Source organism: Esox lucius, chromosome 10 (genome assembly GCF_011004845.1).
Source record: "Esox lucius isolate fEsoLuc1 chromosome 10, fEsoLuc1.pri, whole genome shotgun sequence".
In the NCBI taxonomy this organism is placed as follows: domain Eukaryota; kingdom Metazoa; phylum Chordata; class Actinopteri; order Esociformes; family Esocidae; genus Esox; species Esox lucius.
Window position 1 is genome coordinate 6153392 of NC_047578.1, and position 22521 is coordinate 6175912.

At 38.2% G+C, this 22521-nt stretch overlaps 2 protein-coding genes across 2 annotated transcripts; both read left to right on the forward strand.

Moving 5' to 3' along the window:
* The first annotated feature begins 2152 nt into the window (after positions 1 to 2152).
* LOC105022824 (aspartate and serine-rich protein-like) lies at positions 2153 to 4831 on the forward strand. Its single transcript, XM_020050082.2, has 6 exons — positions 2153 to 2169; positions 2823 to 2861; positions 3218 to 3325; positions 3520 to 3764; positions 3967 to 4009; positions 4761 to 4831. Exons 2-6 carry the CDS (start codon positions 2831 to 2833, stop codon positions 4829 to 4831), a joined length of 498 nt encoding a protein of 165 aa, XP_019905641.2. The 5' UTR covers positions 2153 to 2169; positions 2823 to 2830.
* A 5218-nt stretch (positions 4832 to 10049) lies between these two features.
* Positions 10050 to 16216, forward strand: LOC105022827 (dentin sialophosphoprotein-like). Its single transcript, XM_034294785.1, has 8 exons — positions 10050 to 10159; positions 12694 to 12755; positions 12867 to 12911; positions 13313 to 13546; positions 14063 to 14116; positions 14395 to 14442; positions 14646 to 14699; positions 16058 to 16216. The coding sequence occupies exons 1-8, from the start codon at positions 10149 to 10151 to the stop codon at positions 16090 to 16092; spliced, it is 543 nt and encodes a 180-aa protein (XP_034150676.1). The 5' UTR covers positions 10050 to 10148; the 3' UTR covers positions 16093 to 16216.
* The last annotated feature ends 6305 nt before the right edge of the window (positions 16217 to 22521 follow it).

Genomic DNA, 22521 nt, shown 5'->3' on the forward strand with positions numbered 1-22521 from the left:
TTAAAATTTTTTATCAATATCAAATATCATACATTTTAGGCTATAATGACTTCAGGTTAATCAACATACAAATATTTTTCAGGCAATTAACTTTTTGTTATTGGGTAGACAGTGGAAAGGTTTTGGTAAAATTGCATTGATCTACACTGTGAAAAAAATTATGTAATTTCACAGTATTTTACTTCAGATTTTACATTTTACAATTTTAAAATAGACATGAAACCTTCATTTAATATTAGTCCTATAACATAAGTGGAAAAGTCTGTCATGAGGAAACAGGAATTATCCCTTTTTTCCACAGACTTTAAATTGCTGTTTACAAAAATAATCTGTATAAATAAGGAGTATTTCTTTTTTATTATCCATATCCCAGCATGCTTTGCTGCATTTTATTTCGTTTATTTATGTTTGTTGTAATTGATAAGAAGTGACAGAGCTTTGTTTTTGTGCCATCTTGTTATTTATGTACAGTGTTAAACATTGGAATGGTCATGTTTGTGTGCCTACCATAGAAATGTAGACAATTCTCTTTGTTTTGCTTCAAATCAGAGCTCTGACTCCTGTGTATTTCTGCTAACCTTGTGCCTGATAGACATTGGTATGTCATCAAAATAGTAATAATTGATGTATAAATACAATTAACTTGTATTAACTTGAAAGACAAACATTTTTAAAAGCGATAGATGGAAGCAACAAAAGGAAGAATTTGGGAGATAATCTTTTTTTTTCTGTGAAATTACAGGAAGTAAAGTCAATTTCTGTATTTCTACAGATAATGTATTTTGTTTTACAATATAAATCAGTTTTTTAATTGGTCTTTTTCTGGCGTCCCAGCTGCCAGAATTTTACCGTATATTTACAGATTTTAAGTTTAACAACTTACAGCTCTGATATTCAACAAATAGCTTTTTTTCCCTCTGAAATTGAAACCTTAACTCGGATTAGCTAACCACTAGACCAGTGCTTGTTTGACTCATTATGTAGGTAGTTTTATGTGACATATTATTTTAAGGATATCTTAGATAAAGCCTCACTAAAATCCTTTAAGTGACCTACTGAGAAAATGGACAAATGTTCCTGTGCAGAAAAACAAAGGTGTCAGAGAGTCACTTTCTTAATCTTCAAATATTTTCAAACAGCGTAATACAATTCTCTGTAACACCTCCCTTTGTCTCCTTGTTTCCCAGTGTGTCTTTCAGGTTCTGCCTTGGAGTAGAAAAGTATAAAACCAGAATTTAAACTTATTAGAGTCCACAAAACACCTGAGTGCCAAACCAACTCGTCACAATGATGTCTCGGTAAGGGAATGCTAACACAACGGTGATGCTTTGGGATGTCAATGTGTGTACTGTATGGGTACTTTTAAAATAACTTAAGTTATGAGACATATTTATCAATTTTTCTGGATTGTTTATATTGTCAGTCTACTTATAGAATAAAACAGTTTGAAACAGTTTTAGAAATGCTGGGGAGATTCTAATAATATAGAGAAGGGAACTGTTTAAAAAAGAGAATGTTTTGTGGGGTTGCAATATGATTAAACAGCTAATTGCTGTTAGGTTAAATAACTTAATGTTAGGTTATAGGATGAAAGCATAGGGAAGTTCATGTCAGAGCTAATGTTAGCTCTACATCAACAGATAAATTGGCTAAGAAGATCATAGTTCTATACAGTCTAGCCATTGGAATATTATCTGCATTTTATAAATTATTGCTAAACATTAACATGCATCAGAACACTGATCTATTGCTGCACTATAGATCCTTTCGCATTAGTCGCAGATCAGCTGCAACTAGTTTTGGTGTTATGAAGTGTTCATTTTAACAGTGTATGTTCATCTCCTTTTACAACACTACAATAACATGCCTTCCATAAGAAATGTATCTTAACTCAATTTATTTAAATGTATTTAATTCAAATTTAAAATCTATTAATTTTGAAAACTGACCAGGTAGTGTTTGTTTTTGTTTCCAGAACACTTGCTGTTTCTTTGATGTTGGCATTGGCTTGCGTGGCTCTCTCAGCACATATTCCTGGTAATAAACATTACATAATTTAATTTGCACGATAATGAAACAGGAATTTCTTTCAAAGAAAAACATTTGCCCGTCCTTTTGTTCCAGATGTAGGTCCAGACATGGACTTTACAGGACCTCCTGAAACCCCAGGTGAGGCCTAACATAAGTATTATACAAAAAGGTCAAGGATACCAGTTAAGGTCAAAGGTCAACATTATTTGACAATAATGCAGGAAATGCAGGAATTTTAAGTGTTCCACAATCTGCAATTCAGACAATAACAGCTTTTCCCCCCACACCATTTTGTAAAATTGGAATACTATATCGACTCAAATTGTATATAATAAGAAATACATGTATGTATGTAAGGTTTGGCCATTCACAATATCAAAATTATTGTTTTGAAGAGTTTTTGTGGCTATTTTGTGTTTGTCTTCTCTACAAACATTTCTCTTCATTTTCACAATTTCTGAGTATAATTCTGACCTCATAGTGTGATCCAGACAGTGGCTGTTGTCTCAGTGGACTGACCCTAGAAAAATAAAAATACATCTCTGAAATTGAAACCTTAACTCGGATTAGCTAACCACTGGACCAGTGCTTGTTTGACTTATTACGTACCTAGTTTTATGTGACACAATATTTTAAGAATATCTTAGACAAAGGCTCACTAAAATCCTGTTGTGAGGCTGTATCCTGTTGTGTTGATTGACACTAGAAAAGGCTACATATACACATGGCCTCTTAAAAACACACATACATTGGTGAACTCAATTAGTGTATTTTGTTTCTCTTCACCTCAGATGAAAAGATGTCATCCGAGATGTCCGATGGGAATATGAGTACAACTCTTTCTATCTGTCTTTCTTCATTAACTTAACTCTGAAATCATGGCTTAAAAATCATGAAATCATCCATTATCACTGTAACAACTATCATCATTGTATCACTGTTATCAACTGGCTAATTTATCCATAACACAATATAAAATAACACAAAGTGGTAGAATCCGTTGGGATCAATACAACAATATTGGTTTGCATTGTGAAATCCTTAAAACATCCTCCCTCTAATTCAAATTATTGATGTGAAACATCAAATTCCCTAACTTAATGTTGTAGTAGCCAGGTTCATTGGCAAGTGAAATACGTAAGATGTAAGATAAGAATTTAATAACATAAATATTTTGTGATTGTAGATATGACCGGTCATGCAATAGATGATGACAACAAACAACTGGAGATTCATTGTGAGGGAAGATGTGATGTTAAGATATTTTACCCGTCAGCTGAAGAAGACTCTGCTGGTGAGTCTACTCATTGAAGGCTGTGTGTCTGCCACTATTAAAGGCACATGATGGGATAGATCTTATTACTGGTGTCCCCCAGGGTTCAGTAGTAGGATCTCCCTGGTTCTCACTTGGTTCAGAAATACCTATTTTGCTTGAAATCATTACAAAGACGTCTAAATACTGTATTTTTTTCACACATTCTGCCACAGACAAAGATGACAGTGATGAAGATAAGGACAGTTCTTCTGCTGAAGAGAAGGACAGCAACAGCAAACAAAACTCCAAAGCAAACAAAGACAGTGACAGCAAAGACAGTGAGTATGACAGCAAGGATGACAGCAAGGATGACAGCAAGGATGATAGCAAAGATGAGAGTGGTGCTGAATCAGACCCAAACAGCGAAGATGACACCAAGTCAGAGGACTCTGATGATAGCATGATGAAAGAATCTGAGGTGCGTTTACCACTATTAAACCCTTAAAATTTACTTTTTAAGTACATTAAGTAGCATTAAGTAGTACTAGCTTTTGGGTTTGTGGTAATATCATATTGTGATAACAGTATTGCTACAGGTAATTACATCACATAGGTGTAATAGCTTTGTTAGTGGTGATGAGATCATATTGTGGTAACTGGAACACTTTATTCTGAAACAGATCCTGATGATTCTGACAAGGATGATAAGGACAAGGATGACTGGTATGCATGTTTTTCTTACAATTGTTTTTCTTATAGCAGATCCATGCAGTACTGAATCAAAGAGACAGGAGTCATTTAAATCAAAAGGTCCATCATTTTATCCCATTTCCATGACGTCCTGTTAATGTTATATTCTATATTAATATCATATTCAGCATGCCCAATCTTAGTCAGATGCAGAGCCAGATAAAGATTCACACACAGGTTTGTTCCCTCTGGACTGGCTTGTCGTTACCAGCGGCCAGATTTTCAGAAATGATATACCCATATATCCAGTATCAGCAAGTATAAAATTTACTACAGTACAATGAATACTAGGGTGTTCTAGGGTGGTCCGGTGGTTTAGCCCTCCAGTACACTTCTGCTGCAGTAAAGGTTGGAATCCAGCCCACGGCCATTTCAGCAAAAACTCTCGCCTCCATCATTCAACACTTTTAATTCAAATAAATCCACTAAATGGACGAAAAATGATTTGCAGAGAAAACTAATCATTGACTTTAAATGGGGACTGTTGTATTCATTATTTTCCTATCATTCCTCCATGTGACAAGGCATTTCTGAAAGTTGGTGGATAAAACCATGACTTGTATAAGACTTGTTCTTAATTTCACCCATTTTAACTTGCATGACACAGTCCATTATTGTTGGGTTGAAAAACCATGGTTTTTAAATGAAGCATTTTTATGACCCAGCATGATGGAGCCAGTGATTGCTCTGTTAATGTCGACTCTTCATGTCTTCTGAATTTCAGGCACTCATGCTAACACCAGCCCCGGCAACCATTCTCTGGGTAGAGCCCACAAAAAACACAGAATCAGATAGTTATGATAATAAAAAACACAACTCAATATTTTGTCCAACATTGCTCTTCAGTTTCTGAAACCACTATTGGATCAAAATAAACTATAAAAGTATATTGCTTGAAAAAATATGTGTCTGCTTTTCTTTTTGTCCCTTTTCAATGTCAACATTCTAGTTAATATAGCTAATGTTAGTTAGCCTCAGCCAAATACTGGCATCCTTGGCTTTCTTTCATACACTTGGATTAGGATCAAGTATGGGGAGCACCATTCAGGCAATCTGCCTTTTCAAGTACATTCTCTTTAATTAAATATGTGCAAATGTTAACTTAACGCTCAACCAACAGATAGCCTAGAGGTCAAATTGTTAGACCAGTAACCGAAAGGTTGGTCTAAAGCTGCCATGTTTAGCAATATAACCCAAACCTGCAATGATGCACTTCAACAGACCAACATTTCCCGGTCATAGATATGATATAATTGCAATAGACGCACAGCAGGAACTACACACTTATTAATCTGGAATCATATGTGGCAGTCGTCTTGTTACATAAACAATCACCTTGACAAAACAGTTCAAGAAAACTCATGAGTACCCTGCTTTAATCAATAGTCTCAGAAACATGTGGATGAGCTATATGACACCCACAAGCCGTTATATCAATCCAAAGGTAAATTGAGTACCAGTCGGTGAAAGCGGATGTGAATGGTCAATAGTCATGATTTACCAAACAATTACTTAAAATATTATTTTTAAAACTTTTATATCAAATTGCTAAATCATCTATACAATGATAATCTTAAAACTACTGTATATTTTAGCTTTGCATAGACTAGAAGTTAATATAAAATGTACGACCTCAGAGGGGTTAGTGACATAATGCCAAATGTCTTTAGAATGTCCTCTATTTGCTGTGCAGAAATGCAAACAAAGGTGTTACAGCGTCACTTTCTGACCTTTAACTATTAACATTCAAGTAGTTTCAAAGAGTGTAGTACTAGCTATTCCCTGCAACACATATATTTGTTTACCAGTGTGCCTTTGTCTCTCAGGCTCTGCCCTTTTGGAGAATAAAAAGCATAAAACCAGAATTTAAACCTATTGGAATCTACAAAAAAAAAATCTCTCCACTGGTAAAACAATCCTGTCACAATGCTGTCACGGTAAGTCAATGCCAATACAAAGGTGGCTTGACGTGGATATTTATTTTGGACTGTAGGTGTGTATAGGTAAATTCTAAAATAAATAAATCTATTTGAAATATTTAGACGTCTATTCTTGGGGATGGTTTATGTTGTCAGTCACCCAGGACAAGGAAACTTGAGAAATGTACACTCGCTGGGGAGATTCCAATGACATTGAAAAGGTAACTGTTTATGTAATATTTTAGATTTGAGTGGTCCCAAATATGGTATTTTACAAGTGTAGCTAAATAAGCTAGACAATGTTAGAGCAATATTAACATATACAGTAAATTAGCTAATGTAATAGTAAATTAGCTAATGTAAATTAGATCACCTGTACTATAATAAAGTGGCTTCAAGAGTTATTTGCACCCTAAGGAAATAAAAAAAGGCTGTGAAATGCTGTTGATGTTCAGCTTAATCTTACATAATAAAGGAAAGAAAATCACTGTCAAGAAATAATACACACAAAAATGGTTCACTGTTCAAAGGATCCAACTTTTGCAATGGCCATCAGATTCCCTTGACTCTTGGAAGCCTCCCTGACCAGACGAGAAGAAAACTGGTCAGGGAGGCTTCCACTTTCCAGATCATTCAGATCCTCTTAAAAACATTTGGAATGAGCTGAAGAGGAGAATCTAAAAGCGACGATCAAGGAATCTGAATGATCTGGTGAGTTCTGTATGAAGGAATGGTCTCCCTCCCGGTGTTCTCCCACCCCATCAAACATAGAAGACCACCCAGAGCTGATATCTTGGCAAAGGGAGGGTACACAAAGCACTAAATGCAAGGCTGCTATTCATTGTGGGCATGTTTTTGAATAAAACAAATATTTCTTGATGGCAATTTTATTTCTTTGAAAAATGAATACTCAATTGAAGTGATTAAAACCAAAATTCACAGCCTCCTCCATATGTTCATATTTACCTAGGCTGCCAATAACTCTAGTTAGCAATTGCAGTTGCATTATATTAATGACAAACGTCAGTTATTAGTATCTAATATAAATGATATAGATCTACATTATATAAATATTATAAAATTATGATAATAATAATAATAATTTAATGATAAAACAACCCATTCCCAATATCCAAACAAATGCTGGAGGACAATGGAGTATTCTGCTGTTATGCTTGCTGTAAAACATCTAATTTTGGTATTTTAAAGTACTTCATTTTAATAGTGTAACTAACTACAATTACATTCCTTCCATCAAACCTCATTACCTGTTTTCTAAAAAGTACCTTGTTCAAATTTAAAATGTAGGTTATTTGTGTTCTTTAACAGAACATTAACTGTTTGTTTGCTCTTGGCTTTGGCTGGCCTTGTTCACTCAGCCCGTCACTGGTAAGAAAACATAACACCATTTCATTTGAATTGCAATGAAATTGACCATACATTGGATATAAAAAGTCTACACACCCCTGTGAAAATGCCAGGTTTTTGTGATGTAAAAGAATGAGACAAAGATAAATCATGTCTGAACTTTTTCCACTTTTAATGTCACCTATAAGGTGAACAATTCAATTGAAAAACAAACTGAAATCTTAGATGGGGAAAAATAAAAACCTTACAATAACCTGGTTGCATAAGTGTGGACACCCTTAAACTAATACTAAGCACCTTTTGATTTTATTACAGCACTTTTTGGGTAGGAGTCTATTAGCATTAACACACTGTTCTTAACGGTGCGCTCCGTTCACTTGATCATCCCATTGAAATTGCCAAGCTCCACCAAAAACAAACTGATTTAAAAATACGAACATCTCCTTGTGTGAAAGTGACCTCACCCCGTCTCAGAAACATCACCATCAGTCACAATCTCAATCAAAATTAGGTTCAGGTGTGCAACAGGTTGTATGAAGAGGGTGATGGTCTATCATTTTCAATGGACTAGGATCTGTTGTTTTTTTGGGACTTTTCAGATGGGGAAGGAGATTTGGGATGCTCACATGACCTGTGTTTTCCAAGATAATAATACAGAAGTGCAATGAATGGGTCTTGAATGCTGAAAATAGCAAGGGGCAATGAAAAGTCACAGATTGTACAAACGTAGGTTACAATTACATTTCCAGCCACATTGCACATTGTGAAAATCAAACCGCTGATGAACACCAAAATAGACAAGCCAACCAGATGTATACATACAATAAACAAGTCGTAATTTCCACTGTGGATGTCAGTTTCCGGAAAGTAATAATTATGTCTGACCGTTTTTTCTACTATGGTAAGAATTCTTCGGTCATTCAATATCTTGTATACGACTTCATGGACATTTCTCTAATAACTGCACAAAATGACAAGACACACCTGAATACACCGGACAAGCCAGTTGTCCCAATACTTTTGTTGGCCTGATGTTCTACTATCTGCTTGGATGTATTGCTGCATTTATCTCCTCTCTTTTGGAATATCTTACATTCTGTGGGCTATGCACCAGATTCCTGAATGCAACAGTTCTTTTCTCTACATTAAAATTACATTTGATCTTGTAAGCTTTTTCGGTAACATAATAATTGAGTGAGAGAACTCAGCTTTTTGCAGAAAAGTAGCATTGTCAAACTGATTGCAACATGAAACATCTGAGTTTAATGATTGTTTTTTTAAGATGATGTGTTAAGTATGTATACTGTTGTGTAATGGTGCCAAAGAAAGTTGGAGTCTTGTGATTGGACAAAACAGAGCAATGAATTGTGGTTCAATAAATAAAATCTTCAGGTTTAGTCTCAAATTTCATCTTTTACCCTAGCCAGTGGTTTCCTAGGTGGCTTTACACTGTCCTCAACAATACATTATAAAATAACAATTCACAGAATAGAGTTCTTGTAAACTGATGTGCTGAGAATGTACAGTTTTGTCAAGCAGCATAAAGATAAGGAACTTTCATATGTGTCACAATACCACTTGATCTGAAAATAATCCTGGAACTAAAGAGTTATTTTTAGAAGCTGTAAGTTCACTTTTAGCCACAAACACAGCAAACACAGGACCACCCTAAGGGCTTCCAGGGAATCATGACAGTTTCCTAACATTCCAGGATGACTAATTTGTGTTTGCAGAGTATTAGTCAGTGCATTTTTACCTGTAAATTATTTTTTTTCCAAAAGTAAAAAGCGCTATCATATGCACATTCAGATATCCTTCCAAATGGGCCGGGTATGCCCTCGTATACCTTAGCAGTCAACATTGCTAATCCTACAGAATATTACCAGTGCCATCCATAATTAATTATAGGGTATAACACCATTAGGTTAATAAATGTAACCATGTTTTTTAAAGGCAATTCGTGCTTTGCAATAGAAAAGAGAGTGGGAATTTTTTGCTAACATTCTATTTCTACTTGTGTTTACCAATCATTTTCTGTAATGCAAGTTCGGACGCAATCAGAGGTATAACCTCTGTGTCAATTTAACAATCTGATGACAGATAATGCAAGTTCTTGTGCTGCTGTTTAGACATTGATGTAGGGTATTATCTCACAAAAGGACTGGCGAATTTATCCAAGTGCTGGAGCGCGAGGATTGAGATACCGGGGTGGTTCAGTAAACAGTTAATTTAAACTGTAATTCATTGAGGATGAATATTAAATGCATGTACAGACACTCCATAAATGTCCCCCTGGAGAAGGCTGGGTAAGACATTGATGCAGAGATTATTTCACTAAGGGACTGATGGGTTCATCCTAGCGCTGGATTGCAAGGATTGAGATAGTGAGGTGGAGAGTCTCCCTGGAGGGTGGTTAGAGAATTGTAACAATCTGACTGTTTTTTATTCTATTGCATTTTTATATTTTCCTTTTCATTGTAAAGTACTGACCAGAATTTAATCGAAAGTATATGGCTTACGCCACAGAGGGTTTAAATGACCTACTGGGAATGTCTTCTGTTTTCTGTATAGAAACATTAACAAAGGTATCAGAGCGTCGCCTTCTTAGTCTTTAACTAGTTACCTTCCAGTATTTACAAAAAGTGTAATACTATCTATTTTTCTGCAGCTCATCCCTTTGTCTCTTTATTTCCCAGTGTGTCTCTTTGTCTCTCAGGCTCCGCCCCCTTGAAGTACAAAAAGTATAAAACCAGAAGTTAGACACATTGTTGGTATCTCCAAAAAACACCTGAGTTTCTCTCCACTGATTGAACTATCCTGTCACAATGCTGTCACGGTAAGTGAATGCCAATACAATGGTGGCTTGATTTAGGTATTTATTTTGGACTGGGGTGTGTGTACACTTACTAAAGTAAGTCAAGCTATTTGACAAATATTGACATCAATTCTTGGGCAATTTTTATACTTTCAGTTTACCTGTCTAATGAAACCTTAGGAGGTGTGCATTTGCAGAGTGGATTCTAATGATATAGTGAAGGGAACTGTTTAAGTAATTCTGGTTACTTTCAGTTCTGTGGGGAGTGTTTTGTGGGGTCACAATATGATTTTTGCCAAGTTAGCCAGTTATTGTTACCAAAACAGTAAATTAGCTAATGTTACCAAATTACATCACGTTTACTTACCATAGGGCCCTGAAGAATTGTTGGCACATGGGTGGCACAAGTATTAAAAAGAAAAGCTGTGAAACAAGAAACCAGGCACGCCTAGTTCAGCCAGCTTGCAATAGAAAGGGTTGCCATCTTGAGATTCAAACCCAGGTCTCCCACATGAAAGGCTGTGTCATTAACCATTGCACCAGAGAACTGTACATTCGCTGGATGTCAGTATAGCCTCTTGTCTCTATCTTGAACAAATCCTCTTTTGCCACTGGCTGTTTTAATAGTTAATTGGCCATTCGTGAATGACATTGATACAGTTAAACTGACTAACGTTTCTTACTAAGTTTACCTCCACCAAAAATAGTGTCTATGTATGGTGTTTGCCACTAGCCGTTTTAACAGCATAGTAGCCAGTAATAAGCTTTACCAGTCTCTACTAACTTACTGGAATAGTCATAAGAATTGAGCAATTGGTAGCAAGTCCCATTAATTTCATGGCATAAGAACATATTTTTTTCTTTCATGGCAAAACCACATACTTTTTACTTTCATTTGTAAATTACATTTATACAATAACTATCAATAAAGTTGACGATAACTAACTTCTTCATCAAGTGAAAAGATGAGAGAATCGTGGAATCTACCAGAAATAATTAATAAATGTCGTTGCTCTCAATAGATTTGAACTTAGGACTTCCACATGAGAGGCACTGTCTTTAACCACTATGCCACAGCATTACACGTTTCAGCTGTCGCTAGACTCCACTGAGGATTGGGTTAAACTGACTAACGTTTCTTATTAAGTTTACCTCCACCATAACGTTTAGAACTGTATTGCTTTTGCCATTGGCCATTTTAACAGCTTATTAGCCAGTAATACGCTTACTAGCGTCTACTAACCTCCTAGGAATAATTAAAAGAATTGAGCAATTGCAAGCGAGACTGAAGATTAACTTTTCCATGCCAGAAACAGTCACAATATAACCGTATACAGTTTCAGTTAAGGCTTACTATAATGCAACTACTGTATGTTAAGCCAGCAAATGTGTTTGTCTATCCTGACCCAAAACACATACATGGATGTGTACTTCAAAAATACACCGTAAACTGTTTTATTTCAGGCTTACTATAATGTAGATACTAACGGTGTTAGCTAGCAAAGTTTTCGTCTATATGGAATAATTCATAATGCATACTTTGCTTCGCCTACAAGGAGATACGAACTCGGGACCTATAGTTCACAAGTCTGCTTCTCTAACCACTACGTTATTTAACAAGAGGTAGTCAGTCAGTCAGTCAGTCAGTCAGTCAGTCACTCACTCAGTAAGAGACATTTGCTCTTCTTGGCCGGCTTAAATATTATTGTTTATCGGCTTCATCTTTCACTTAAATAATCATATGAATCTAACATTTAATTGAGTCCAAATTGTTCAAAGAAAAAATGGTCATCAAGAAATAATTATTTAATTCATAAACATTCCTCTGCAGTCACCAAATCACAAATGTAAGCGCCTGGGGTTTCCTAAATGTAATCGGAATTTTTATTGGAACCAGATTCTATGATTTGATGAGACTTATTATATTTTTATTTAACTTTAACAACATTTTGACAACAAAGACCAGAGGTTGGTTTGGGCGTAAATAGAACCATTCTCATGCAGAACATAAAATCACCACTAAAATAAAAATAAAATCACCACTTTGAAGTATGGTGTTGGATGTGTGATGTTGTGGAACTGATTTACTTCCAAAGTCCCTGAGACCCTTGTTTACGAAAGATTCCAAAATTATACCTTCTTTTTTTTTGGAAGTCTAGATTTAATCTCACTGTACATCCCATCTGGCCACGTGGCTCTGTTTTTAGAGGATTACAGGTAGTAATATTGTTTTTATGGTTTTATACACTGTTGCATGCATGCATGAAGAAAGAGAAGGTATACATCATATTGGTAATTAAGCTGCTTGTCAGTGACTTTTAATGATAAAACAACTTCTCATTTTTCCAACTGCAAAGCATTTCATTTTAACAGTGTAGGTCTACCTTCCACCCTGTTTGCATTTTCCACTGCAACTAACTACAACAAAATTCCCTACAGGAGAACCTATTACCTCTGTTCACTGAAACATATTTTGTTTTCAATGTAAAATGGATTAACTACACAATGATTTGAATGGTAAAATGACCAGGTTCTTTCTCTGTGTCCTTTAACAGTACATTAACTATTTGTTTCATCTTGGCTTTGGCTGGCCTGGTTATCCCAGCCCCCGTTAATGGTAAGAAAACATTAACCTTATATAATTTACAGTTTGAATTGGCAGCGAAACAGACCATGTTAGGGATTTCCGTCAGGGAGAGCACAACACTCACCCGTCCTTTTTTTCCAGATGGAGATACAGACATGGGAACCACAGGCAGTCCTGATGCCCCAGGTGAGGCCTAAAATTTAAGTTAAATACAAAACGTTCAAAAATACAGTTTAAGGCCAAATGGTCAAAATCAATCAGCAATATCAGAGCTCTTCCCTCACCCTGTTTTCGCTCATAGTCCGAAATCTAGGGCTCAAGAATCCGAAATCTAGGGCTCAAGAGTCTGAAATCTAAGGAAATGTAGCCACACACATTCATAGACATGGCAATGGAATTCAGGTTGGCCATCCTAGATATCAAAATGATAGTCTTGAAGATATTTTGAGGCTGGGTCAGCAGAGGTGTCAGTTGAGGATTTCAGTAAAACCTTTCTTTGTACAAACCGTGTCATTCTATTTTCCTTCAACCGGCTAAATAATTCATACAGATAATAGACCTACGTATGTGGTTCATTATCATTTCAGACTCAGTAGATCTGGACAAGTCTCTAGAAAATAACTTAACAGAGTCTTCAGAAATTAACTCCAAAGAGTCTTCAGAAATTAACTCCAAAGAGTCTTCAGAAATTAACTCCAAAGAGTCTTCAGAAATTAACTCCAAAGAGTCTTCAGAAATTAACTCCAAAGAGTCTTCAGAAATTAACTCCAAAGAGTCTTCAGAAAGTAACTCCACAGAGTCTTCAGAAAGTAACTCCACAGGTAAGTGTTAAGAGCAGACATTGTGGTCCTCCTGAGTGGTGCCACTACACCATTGCAATCTGGTTAAAAGTAATTCCCTGGACATACTGAACATGCCCAAGAGTCCTGCAAGTTGGCCATGAATGTCTTGCTACTTTGTGCGTCAGATGAGCAGTGATAATAAGAAGCAGAGCAGCTTTGTTGGACATGTTTCAGAGATTCCATGTCTCAATCTTTGACTCTCCTAACCCCACAGGGAGTTGCTACAAAGAAGCAAGGCAATAATTACGAATTGGATACAACAAAGATGGGATAAGCGGGGTACAATTTCTGTAGAAGAAAAATGTATATAGCAAACACTTATTTCAACCTCCAAAATCAGTTTGACAGTAAAATGTCAGATACTGCTTATTCACATTAAGAGTCAAAAGAAAAAATGCTTATGGCATGAGGACTGTATGAGTTAAACAAGTCCATAGTACTAAAAAAAGATTAAATAGAAGAACATTTCTAACACTATTCTCTTTTGACCATTAGATGACCATAAAGACAACTCCTCTGATTCTTCTAAATCAGAGGATTCCTCAGAGGGTAAGGCACCAAACCTTTTCAGTATTACTGAGAAAATAACTAGATTCTGATATCAACAAATCTTCGCAAGATATTCACCAATTTGATTTAAGGCATGAAAAAGTGAAGAAGAAAAGAGAAAAAGAACCCTAAGCACTTTAGGGCAAACATGACAACAGTCAAACACCGAGAGGAATGTAGCAACTATTTATCATATCAACACTATGATGAAGTAGTGCTAGAAGTAAACATGTATTGCAAATGTGGATGTGAAGAACTCAAACTCTTTCTTTCCACAGAAAAGGATGACAAGGAAGATGCTGTAGAGTCAGACAAAGATTCTTCTGGTAACACATCCTCCCCCATCGAATATCACTGGTGATATCAACATTCACCAGTTTAAGATCTAATGCTGATTATGATTTTGGAATATTCAGAAAGCAACTCCAAGGCTTCTCCAGAAACTGACTCCAAAGAGTCACCAAAGAGTGACTCCAAAGCTTGATCCCAAAAATCAGTTATTAAAAAATAATTTTCCTTTCTCCATTAGATGACGATAAAGAGGATTCCTCTGATTCCGTTGACGCTGATGACGCTTCTAAGGGTAATAGACAAAAACATGATGCAATTCTGTATTACTTGAAGAAAAAAAGAATCATAAAAGGAAAAGGAAATTCTGCAAGTAAAAAGTAATTTTGTTTGACTGACCTTTTGGCAAAAGTGTCAGTTAAGAAGTGCAGTTGTTATGTTTTGAATTATGAAACCTGTTAACATCTGCCCTCCACCCAATGTGAAAGCCTGAACAGTAAAACCTCACATTCCCCATTATGATGTTGCAATTACCAGGTTAATTGGCAAATGGAAAGACGTAGAACTAGGTTACAGTTCGATTACATAAATCCTTTGTGTTTGTAGATATGACCGGTCATGACGTGGATGGTGACAAACAACTGGAGGTTCACTGTGAGGGAAACTGTGATGTTAAGATGTTCTACCCGTCAGCTGAAGAAGACACTACTGGTGAGTTTGTAATGGTGTCTGTCACCATTAGAGGCTCATGATGGGATAGGTCTTATTACTGGTGACCCCCAGGATTAGGCAGTAGGATCTCCCTGGTTCTCACTCGGTTCAGATATACCTATTCTGCTTCAAATCATTACCAGGACGTCTAAATACTGTCACCTGTTTTCTCATTGTGCCACAGACAAAAATGACAGTGATGAAGATAAGGACAGTTCTTCTGCAGAAGAGAAGGACAGTGCAAGTGACTCAGACATAAAGGAAGAAGTTCACAGTGACAGCAAAGATGACAGCAAGGACAGCGCAGATGACAGTGACAAAGACGACAGCAAGGACAGCAAGGATGAGAGCAAAGACGACAGCAAGGACAGCAAGGATGAGAGCAAAGACGACAGCAAGGACAGCGCAGACGACTCTGACAAAGACGACAGCAAAGACAGCAAGGATGAGAGCAAAGACGACAGCAAAGACAGCAAGGATGAGAGTAAAGCTGAATCAGACTCAAACAGTGAAGATGACACCAAGTCAGATGATAGCATGATGAAAGAGTCCAAAGGTACAGTTACCACTATAAAACCTTTGAAATGTAGTTAATAATTCAGCTAATAATTAGATACAAATAGTATGGCATCAAGTAGAACATCCTTTTGTAGAAGCAAATGTGTCATATTCTGGTAATAACATTGTTAGTAGTGATATTATACTGTGGTTAGTATTAATTGCTAGATGTAACAGTAACATTTTGTAGTAACAATATTGTTATTGATTATAGTATCATACAGTGGTAACTAGAAAACTTCTTTCTGATACATATTCTGATGATTCTGACATTATATTATACATGTGGAAAAAAAGCATGGATTTTAAATGAGTTTCTTATATTTTCTAATGTATTATACTGTATGACGCGGCCAATGACTGTTTATCTCATCCAATTTTCAGATGGGCCTGTTCCTATCACCCCATTCTCTGAGTAGAGCCCACAAGACACTGGAATCAGATGATCAGGATAACAAACATCATCAAAACTCCACCATTGCTCTTAACTTCCTTAAACATCTGCTACATAGAAATAAACTACAACATTTATTGCATAAAAAAGAAAATGTCTCTGCTTTCTTAGTTTCTTCCACTTTCTTAAGATATAAAATGTTTATGTGGTGGTAGTGGTTATAGTTTTAAACATAGTTTGTGAAAGTATAGATTTTTTTCTAAATTACGTCGTCAATTGAACACAAGGTCCAACAGAAATGTCTCTTTTGCTTATAAATGCCTCCAAAATACTGTCTTGTTTGAGAACAGAATGATAGATTTTCCCCCATTCCCACTTTCATAAGATTGCTCATCATTTTCAAAGCTGTGGGTGCCTTGGTGGCTCTTCGGGAAGTTGGCCAATATCACTACCACTAACTAATATCACTACCACTAACTAATATCACTACCATTAACTAATATCACTACCACTAACTAATATCACGAACACTAACTAATATCACTACCACTAACTAATATCACGAACACTAACTAATATCCCTAACACTAACTAATATCCCTACCACTAACTGATATCACTAACACTAACTAATATCACAAACACTAACTAATATCACGAACACTAACTAATATCACTACCACTAACTAATATCACGAACACTAACTAATATCACTACCACTAACTGATATCACTAACACTAACTAATATCACAAACACTAACTAATATCACGAACACTAACTAATATCACTACCACTAACTAATATCACGAACACTAACTGATATCACTAACACTAACTAATATCACAAACACTAACTGATATCACTACCACTAACTAATATCACGAACACTAACTAATATCACTACCACTAACTAATATCCCTACCACTAACTGATATCACTAACACTAACTAATATCACAAACACTAACTGATATCACGAACACTAACTAATATCCCTACCACTGGCTGTGGGAGTAGAAGGGCTTCTAGGCATAGTGCTGCTAACAATGCAGCTAATTATGGCGGGTGGTCTCCCTAGATCTTCTCCCGAATCTCACTCTCTAAATCTTCTTTGGCCCGGGCTGTCTCTGGTAACATCATGGTTTTGTGCTCCTCCTCGGAAATACAAATTGTTTTAAGAATCGGTCCATTATCAAAATTCAAATATCACAAGTTGTACCTACAATATCCAGAAATTCGAGACTTCAGCTAGTCACTCATACACAGTATTGGACAGAAGAAAGAACCACCATAAACCCCCAGATGGCTTGGGGGTGCTTTGCCAATTTTGGCACCCCACTGGCGCCGTCTGTGGTTCGAGGGCTTTTTGTGTATTGACTGACTGATTGATAGGATAAGTACAGTAGGATAGACAGGTTGAAAATCTCTAGCTTGAAAGGTCAAACACCGGTTGCATTTGAAACATCTAAAATAGGCAACTCCATTTGCTTTATCGATTTAGGCAACTGTGTACATTTACAATGAATCACTACATTTTAAAGGAAGCATTTCAGACCTTTTTTCTGACAACAGACTGCAGTCATAGTTTCAGAGGTACAGTAAGCCTGGTTTCACCGTTGGGGTGACTGCACAGACCAACTATAGAAGAACTAGGTAGGATATGACGGGGCCAAGGGATGTGGTATGTGGACAACAGAGGAGTGGGCCTAAAACAAAGCCCAGAGGGACACCAGGAGTTGGAGCCCATGGGAGGAGACATAGATCCTCCTCCACGTCCCCCTGGTGAGACGCCAAGTCCCAAGAGGACGGAGAGGAGGATGGGATTGTTCCCAGTGGCAATGGCAGCATCTAGGACGATCAGAGCCGAGGAGAGAGAGAGCCAGCTTGTTTGAGCGACCCTTTTTGATGCCTAGACTCACATTGTGAGAGGCAACCGGAGAGTTGGTAAGAGACTTTTTTATTACGGTACAAGCGTCACACTGGCAAAAACTGAACTGATGTAAAAACCTATCTAGGGATTTTCAGTATACTCGATATTACAATCCTTTCCTTTTCACAATCCCTACGTGGTCCTGACCTAGACGCCGTGCTAAAACAGGGTGAGGCTCGCTAAACTAACCTCTCTACACTTTTTTGTTTTCACAAGATCGCAGACTTCAGTGTCACAAGCGGAGATCGGCACAACGTGTCGAAGACCTCGTGTGGAACGTGGACACCTTGAAGGACGTAGCGCCTGAGGACATGGAAACAAATGCCCGGTTGTCCTCTGCATTGGCCGTCATGGACGGTGGCTGTACTGCTTCGGGGAAATTAAGGATGAACCACGCCGACCAGGCTGCTTTCAACGTCATTCAAGAAGTGCCAGTGGCTTGGTCAGCGGACATGGGACTGTTATAATGCCACCAGTGTAAATGCATGGTGCTGGTCGAGCTTCAGAGCCATGCAGTCGTGAGCCGACAGGGCGAGACCTCATTATTGTCACGTTGGGTGTTCATTTAAAGCCGTCTGACAGGACCATCGCACTCTCAACCATTTGTCTTCCAGGAAGGGTTCAACGCTCATGTTTCAGGACGCATGTGCAGTTCCACGTATTGAAAGAGCCTTGCCCTACTTTCCTTTTCGATCGAGTCAGTGTCGATATATATATATTTTTTAAAAGCATTTGTTTACGCACATCCTACTTTCTCGTTCCTTGCGCCTTCTCTGAATAAGGGTGTGCAATCCAGCACTAGAATAACCAATGTGTCCAATTTCCTATCAGAGGGCAATGACAAAGCACTTGAAAGGCTTTTAGCGCATTTCACTGTAGAAGGCAGTCTAGAATGGTTCCTGCCGCTGAACGCATTAAATGGAATACAGGCATGATCCAGCGGGAACACGTTCAGAGGTGATTTTCTGTCTCCCCCCAGTGGAGGCTTGATGAATGGGCTGACAGTCCAACACTGTGATTGATGAATTATTAAGTCAATAATTGTATGCGAGGAACTGCATGTATTACACATCACTGTACTATATTGCATAGAACTGACTCATTGGTGTAGATCCAGAAAAGGGTACACCAGCTACTGAACATTTATTGCATAACACACGTTAAAATAATTTCCAGTCAGCACATTTTTATGACAAATCAGACTAAATCACTGCCATGCAAAATTGGGGCAGAAAATCACACACTTTAGCTGGAAGATTTCAAAATGTCTGTGGAATCATGGAGGGGTCACTTCACTAATCACATTAACCCTGAAGCAGTTTTCTATGAGTCCCTTCTGATCTTTAAACGACATACTGGACTCCCAAACTTTAGGCCATAGCAATTTATGATTATATGAGTCTCCCACTGACATAATCATGAGACACCATGCAACCAGGGAGGGCCTAAGATCAACTTATACCCTCACAATGCAGCAGTTTGTGTCCCATCAGACCAGAGCCGTTTTCAATCAGATTTAAAATATAAACAATATATCCTCCTGACCTTTACTGAGGTCAACATTTAAGAGGAGGCGGACCAAGAGACATGGAGGGAAGAGGATATTATGTTCTCCACATCCAGCGGACTAAATCGTTTGACCCAACCCCAGAAGAGCTGTTTACTCGGGCTTACGCTCATTCCAAAGGGCCCCCCTGAAGCTCGGGGGCCTTCTCAGGTTACAAATAAACCCGACCTGGCGGTCCAGACTAGACCTAGCCTTCATGGAGAAAGAGGAAGAGGAGGAGGAAGAGGAGGAGAGAGGTGAACAAAAGACAAAAGGACCCAAACAGCTCGGAACAAAAGGGCCTATGCGCTGCCAGATCAAGTGGTTGCAGTCGTTTCCGTGCGACTGGCCAGTCCACCTCTGACCTGAGCAGCGGGCTGGTTGATAGAGTGGTGAGTGGTGGCGTTGTCACGTCCAAATGGAAGTGGCCACTGAGGCCTGACCCCACTTCCCCCACCCCAGTACCCCAGGGACATTAGCCGCTCTCACCCCCTACTCCCTGGGTACTTTCTCAGTGCCGGGAGGCAGAAGAGCTTTACCAACGGTAATGTTATACTGTAATTTTAGGCATATGAGATTTTGAACACCTGCTGCCTGACAAAGGTACAGAATGATATCGGTGAGAAAGGTGTTACCCTTTTCCTGAAAAAAAAAGGTGTCTAGTAAACGACTTGTTTGTTTTATAAATGTGCCTGTGTGTAGGGTCCGACTGAAACGTGGCGTCCGCGTTTAACACAACCACTCTGATTCAGGGAGGTGCGGATGGGGATGCCACAGCGTGTGAAGTCCCACTCAAAATACCATCTCCTCAGCGTTATGTGTAATTATGATATTGCTACACTATTTAGAATTGTAAAACAAAACGAAAAAGCATCAAACATAAACATACTGAGCACATGAATATCCAGAATGGATCATTTGACGAGCTACGGCACTGACACCTGCCATTCGTTCCTTGTGGCATTGACTCCTGACATTTGTTTATTATAGCATTGACTCCTGCCATTCGTTCATTGAGGCATTGACTCCTGCCATTTATTCATTATAGAATTGACATCTGCCATTTGTTCATTGTGGCATTGACTCCTGCCATTTGTTCATTGTGGCACTGACTCCTGACATTCGTTCATTGTGGCATTGACTCCTTCAACCTTGGTTTCTTTAGACCATAACACATTTTCCCACCTGATTTTGGGGGACTTGATGTTTGTTTTTGCAAACTTCAGCCGGGCTTAGATGTTTTTCTTTGTTAGAAAAGGCTTCAGACTTGCCACCTTACCCCATAGCCCATTCAAATGAAGAATTTGGGAAATTGTTGTCACATGTAGCACATAGCCAGTACTTGCCAGGAATTCCTGAAATTTTCTTCTTGTCTTTTCATCAATTTTGAAGGGTTGTCCAATTCTTGGTAATGTCTCTGTTGTGCCATATTTCTCCACTTGATGATGACTGTCTTCACTGTGTTCCATGGTATATCTAATGCTTTGGAAATTATTTTGTACCCTTCTCCTGTCTGATATCTTTCAAAAATGAGATCCCTCTGATGCTTTTTCTCTGAGATGCAACTAAGAAAATGTGTATTATTATAGGTTGTTTTATGGTTGTTTTACTAACCCTCCAGCTACCAATACATCTCCAGACTGAAGAGAGACAACTAAAAGGCAACATCCAAAATACCTCCTTACTGCTGATAAAGGTTCCTTTAACACAATCTGAGGTGGCTTATGACAACCAGGACTAAAATCCTCGATGTACTTGAGATCTACTTCAGATGGCATGGTAACACAAGAAGGAAGTAGTGTGAGTGTGTGTGTGTGTTTGTTGGTGTGTGTGGGTGGGTGTGTGTGTGTGAGAGTAGCAGGAACATGTTCTGTATTAAACTAAAGGTGAATAACATTATCTATTAATAAACATTTTACGAATATGCTTTTGCAGTTAAAATGCCAAGTGCAATGGCGGACTACCCCTTACGAAATGACACAGCGCAGAAACCAACAGCAAGACGTTTCCCGGATGCTTCGCCACAGGAAAACTACTCCCATAAAGCCAGACCAAGTCCGCACTGTGTCTTTGAGGACGACACCTGATCAATCCATCAGACGGCCAGAACCCTCTAATCTCGTCTGTCACCCAAGCTGGGCTCCAAAGCCAGTACGGTCCCAGGCCAGAACAGGAACCCATTGTCCCGGCCCAAAGAGCCTAGCCGTCACATGAGGTGGTGGGAGGCTGGGGGCAGGACGTGGGTCTGGGCTAAGAGGAATCTTGGCACATGTCAGACAGAGGTCCATGACATGATTATACCAGAGCTTTTCCATATGTCCTCCCATCAACCCTGTTATTTTGATATCAAATGGGAAGAAAGGGCCGCACCTCCTTCGGACACACTTCCCAAACCTTTTAAAAGAACCTGCTCAGCGGCCTCAGTTGTGCTTGCTTGGCTAGCGGACAACTAGGACCTAAGAAATGGATAATGAAAGACAAGCATGATAACTTTTCTCTTTATTACACGTGTGCTACATTGCAAATGACACGGCAAAGTGGTTCCTCAGTCAACAATACACGAGGCAGTAGATTTCGAAAGAACACCAGATAAATCAAAGCAAAATACTCCAGTATGTGTATGCAGCTCTGCCGTGCCACTGACATCTATAGATTTAACAAAGTTATTGGGTCGATCAGTGGAACGGGTGCGGTCAGCTGTTTCAGACGACAACAATGGGAGTCTGTTTTAATGGCAGAGGAAATTAGATTTGTTACGAAAGATACCTGTTTCTTGTTCATCAGGGAGAATGTATTAAGCCAATAAGTCCCAGAGTCCAGAGATATTAATTACAGGGTGAAACAGTCCCTCGGCTGACTCTGACCTGGGCTAGTATTGATGAGAACTGGCAAGCCCAGCAGGAAAGCAATCACCCAGCACAGGAGAAGGGAGCTCAACTAACAGTGCCATTCTGGGTAACGTTGTCTCTACCTA

Coding starts and splice junctions, on each gene's coding strand:
- LOC105022824 (XM_020050082.2), top strand. CDS start 2,831: ATGTCATCCGAGATGTCCGATGGGAATATGA. Junction 3,326..3,519: donor AGCTGAAGAAGACTCTGCTG/GTGAGTCTACTC, acceptor ATTCTGCCACAG/ACAAAGATGACAGTGATGAA. Junction 4,010..4,760: donor GATAAGGACAAGGATGACTG/GTATGCATGTTT, acceptor TCTGAATTTCAG/GCACTCATGCTAACACCAGC.
- LOC105022827 (XM_034294785.1), top strand. Junction 13,547..14,062: donor TTCAGAAAGTAACTCCACAG/GTAAGTGTTAAG, acceptor TTTGACCATTAG/ATGACCATAAAGACAACTCC. Junction 14,117..14,394: donor ATCAGAGGATTCCTCAGAGG/GTAAGGCACCAA, acceptor TTCTTTCCACAG/AAAAGGATGACAAGGAAGAT.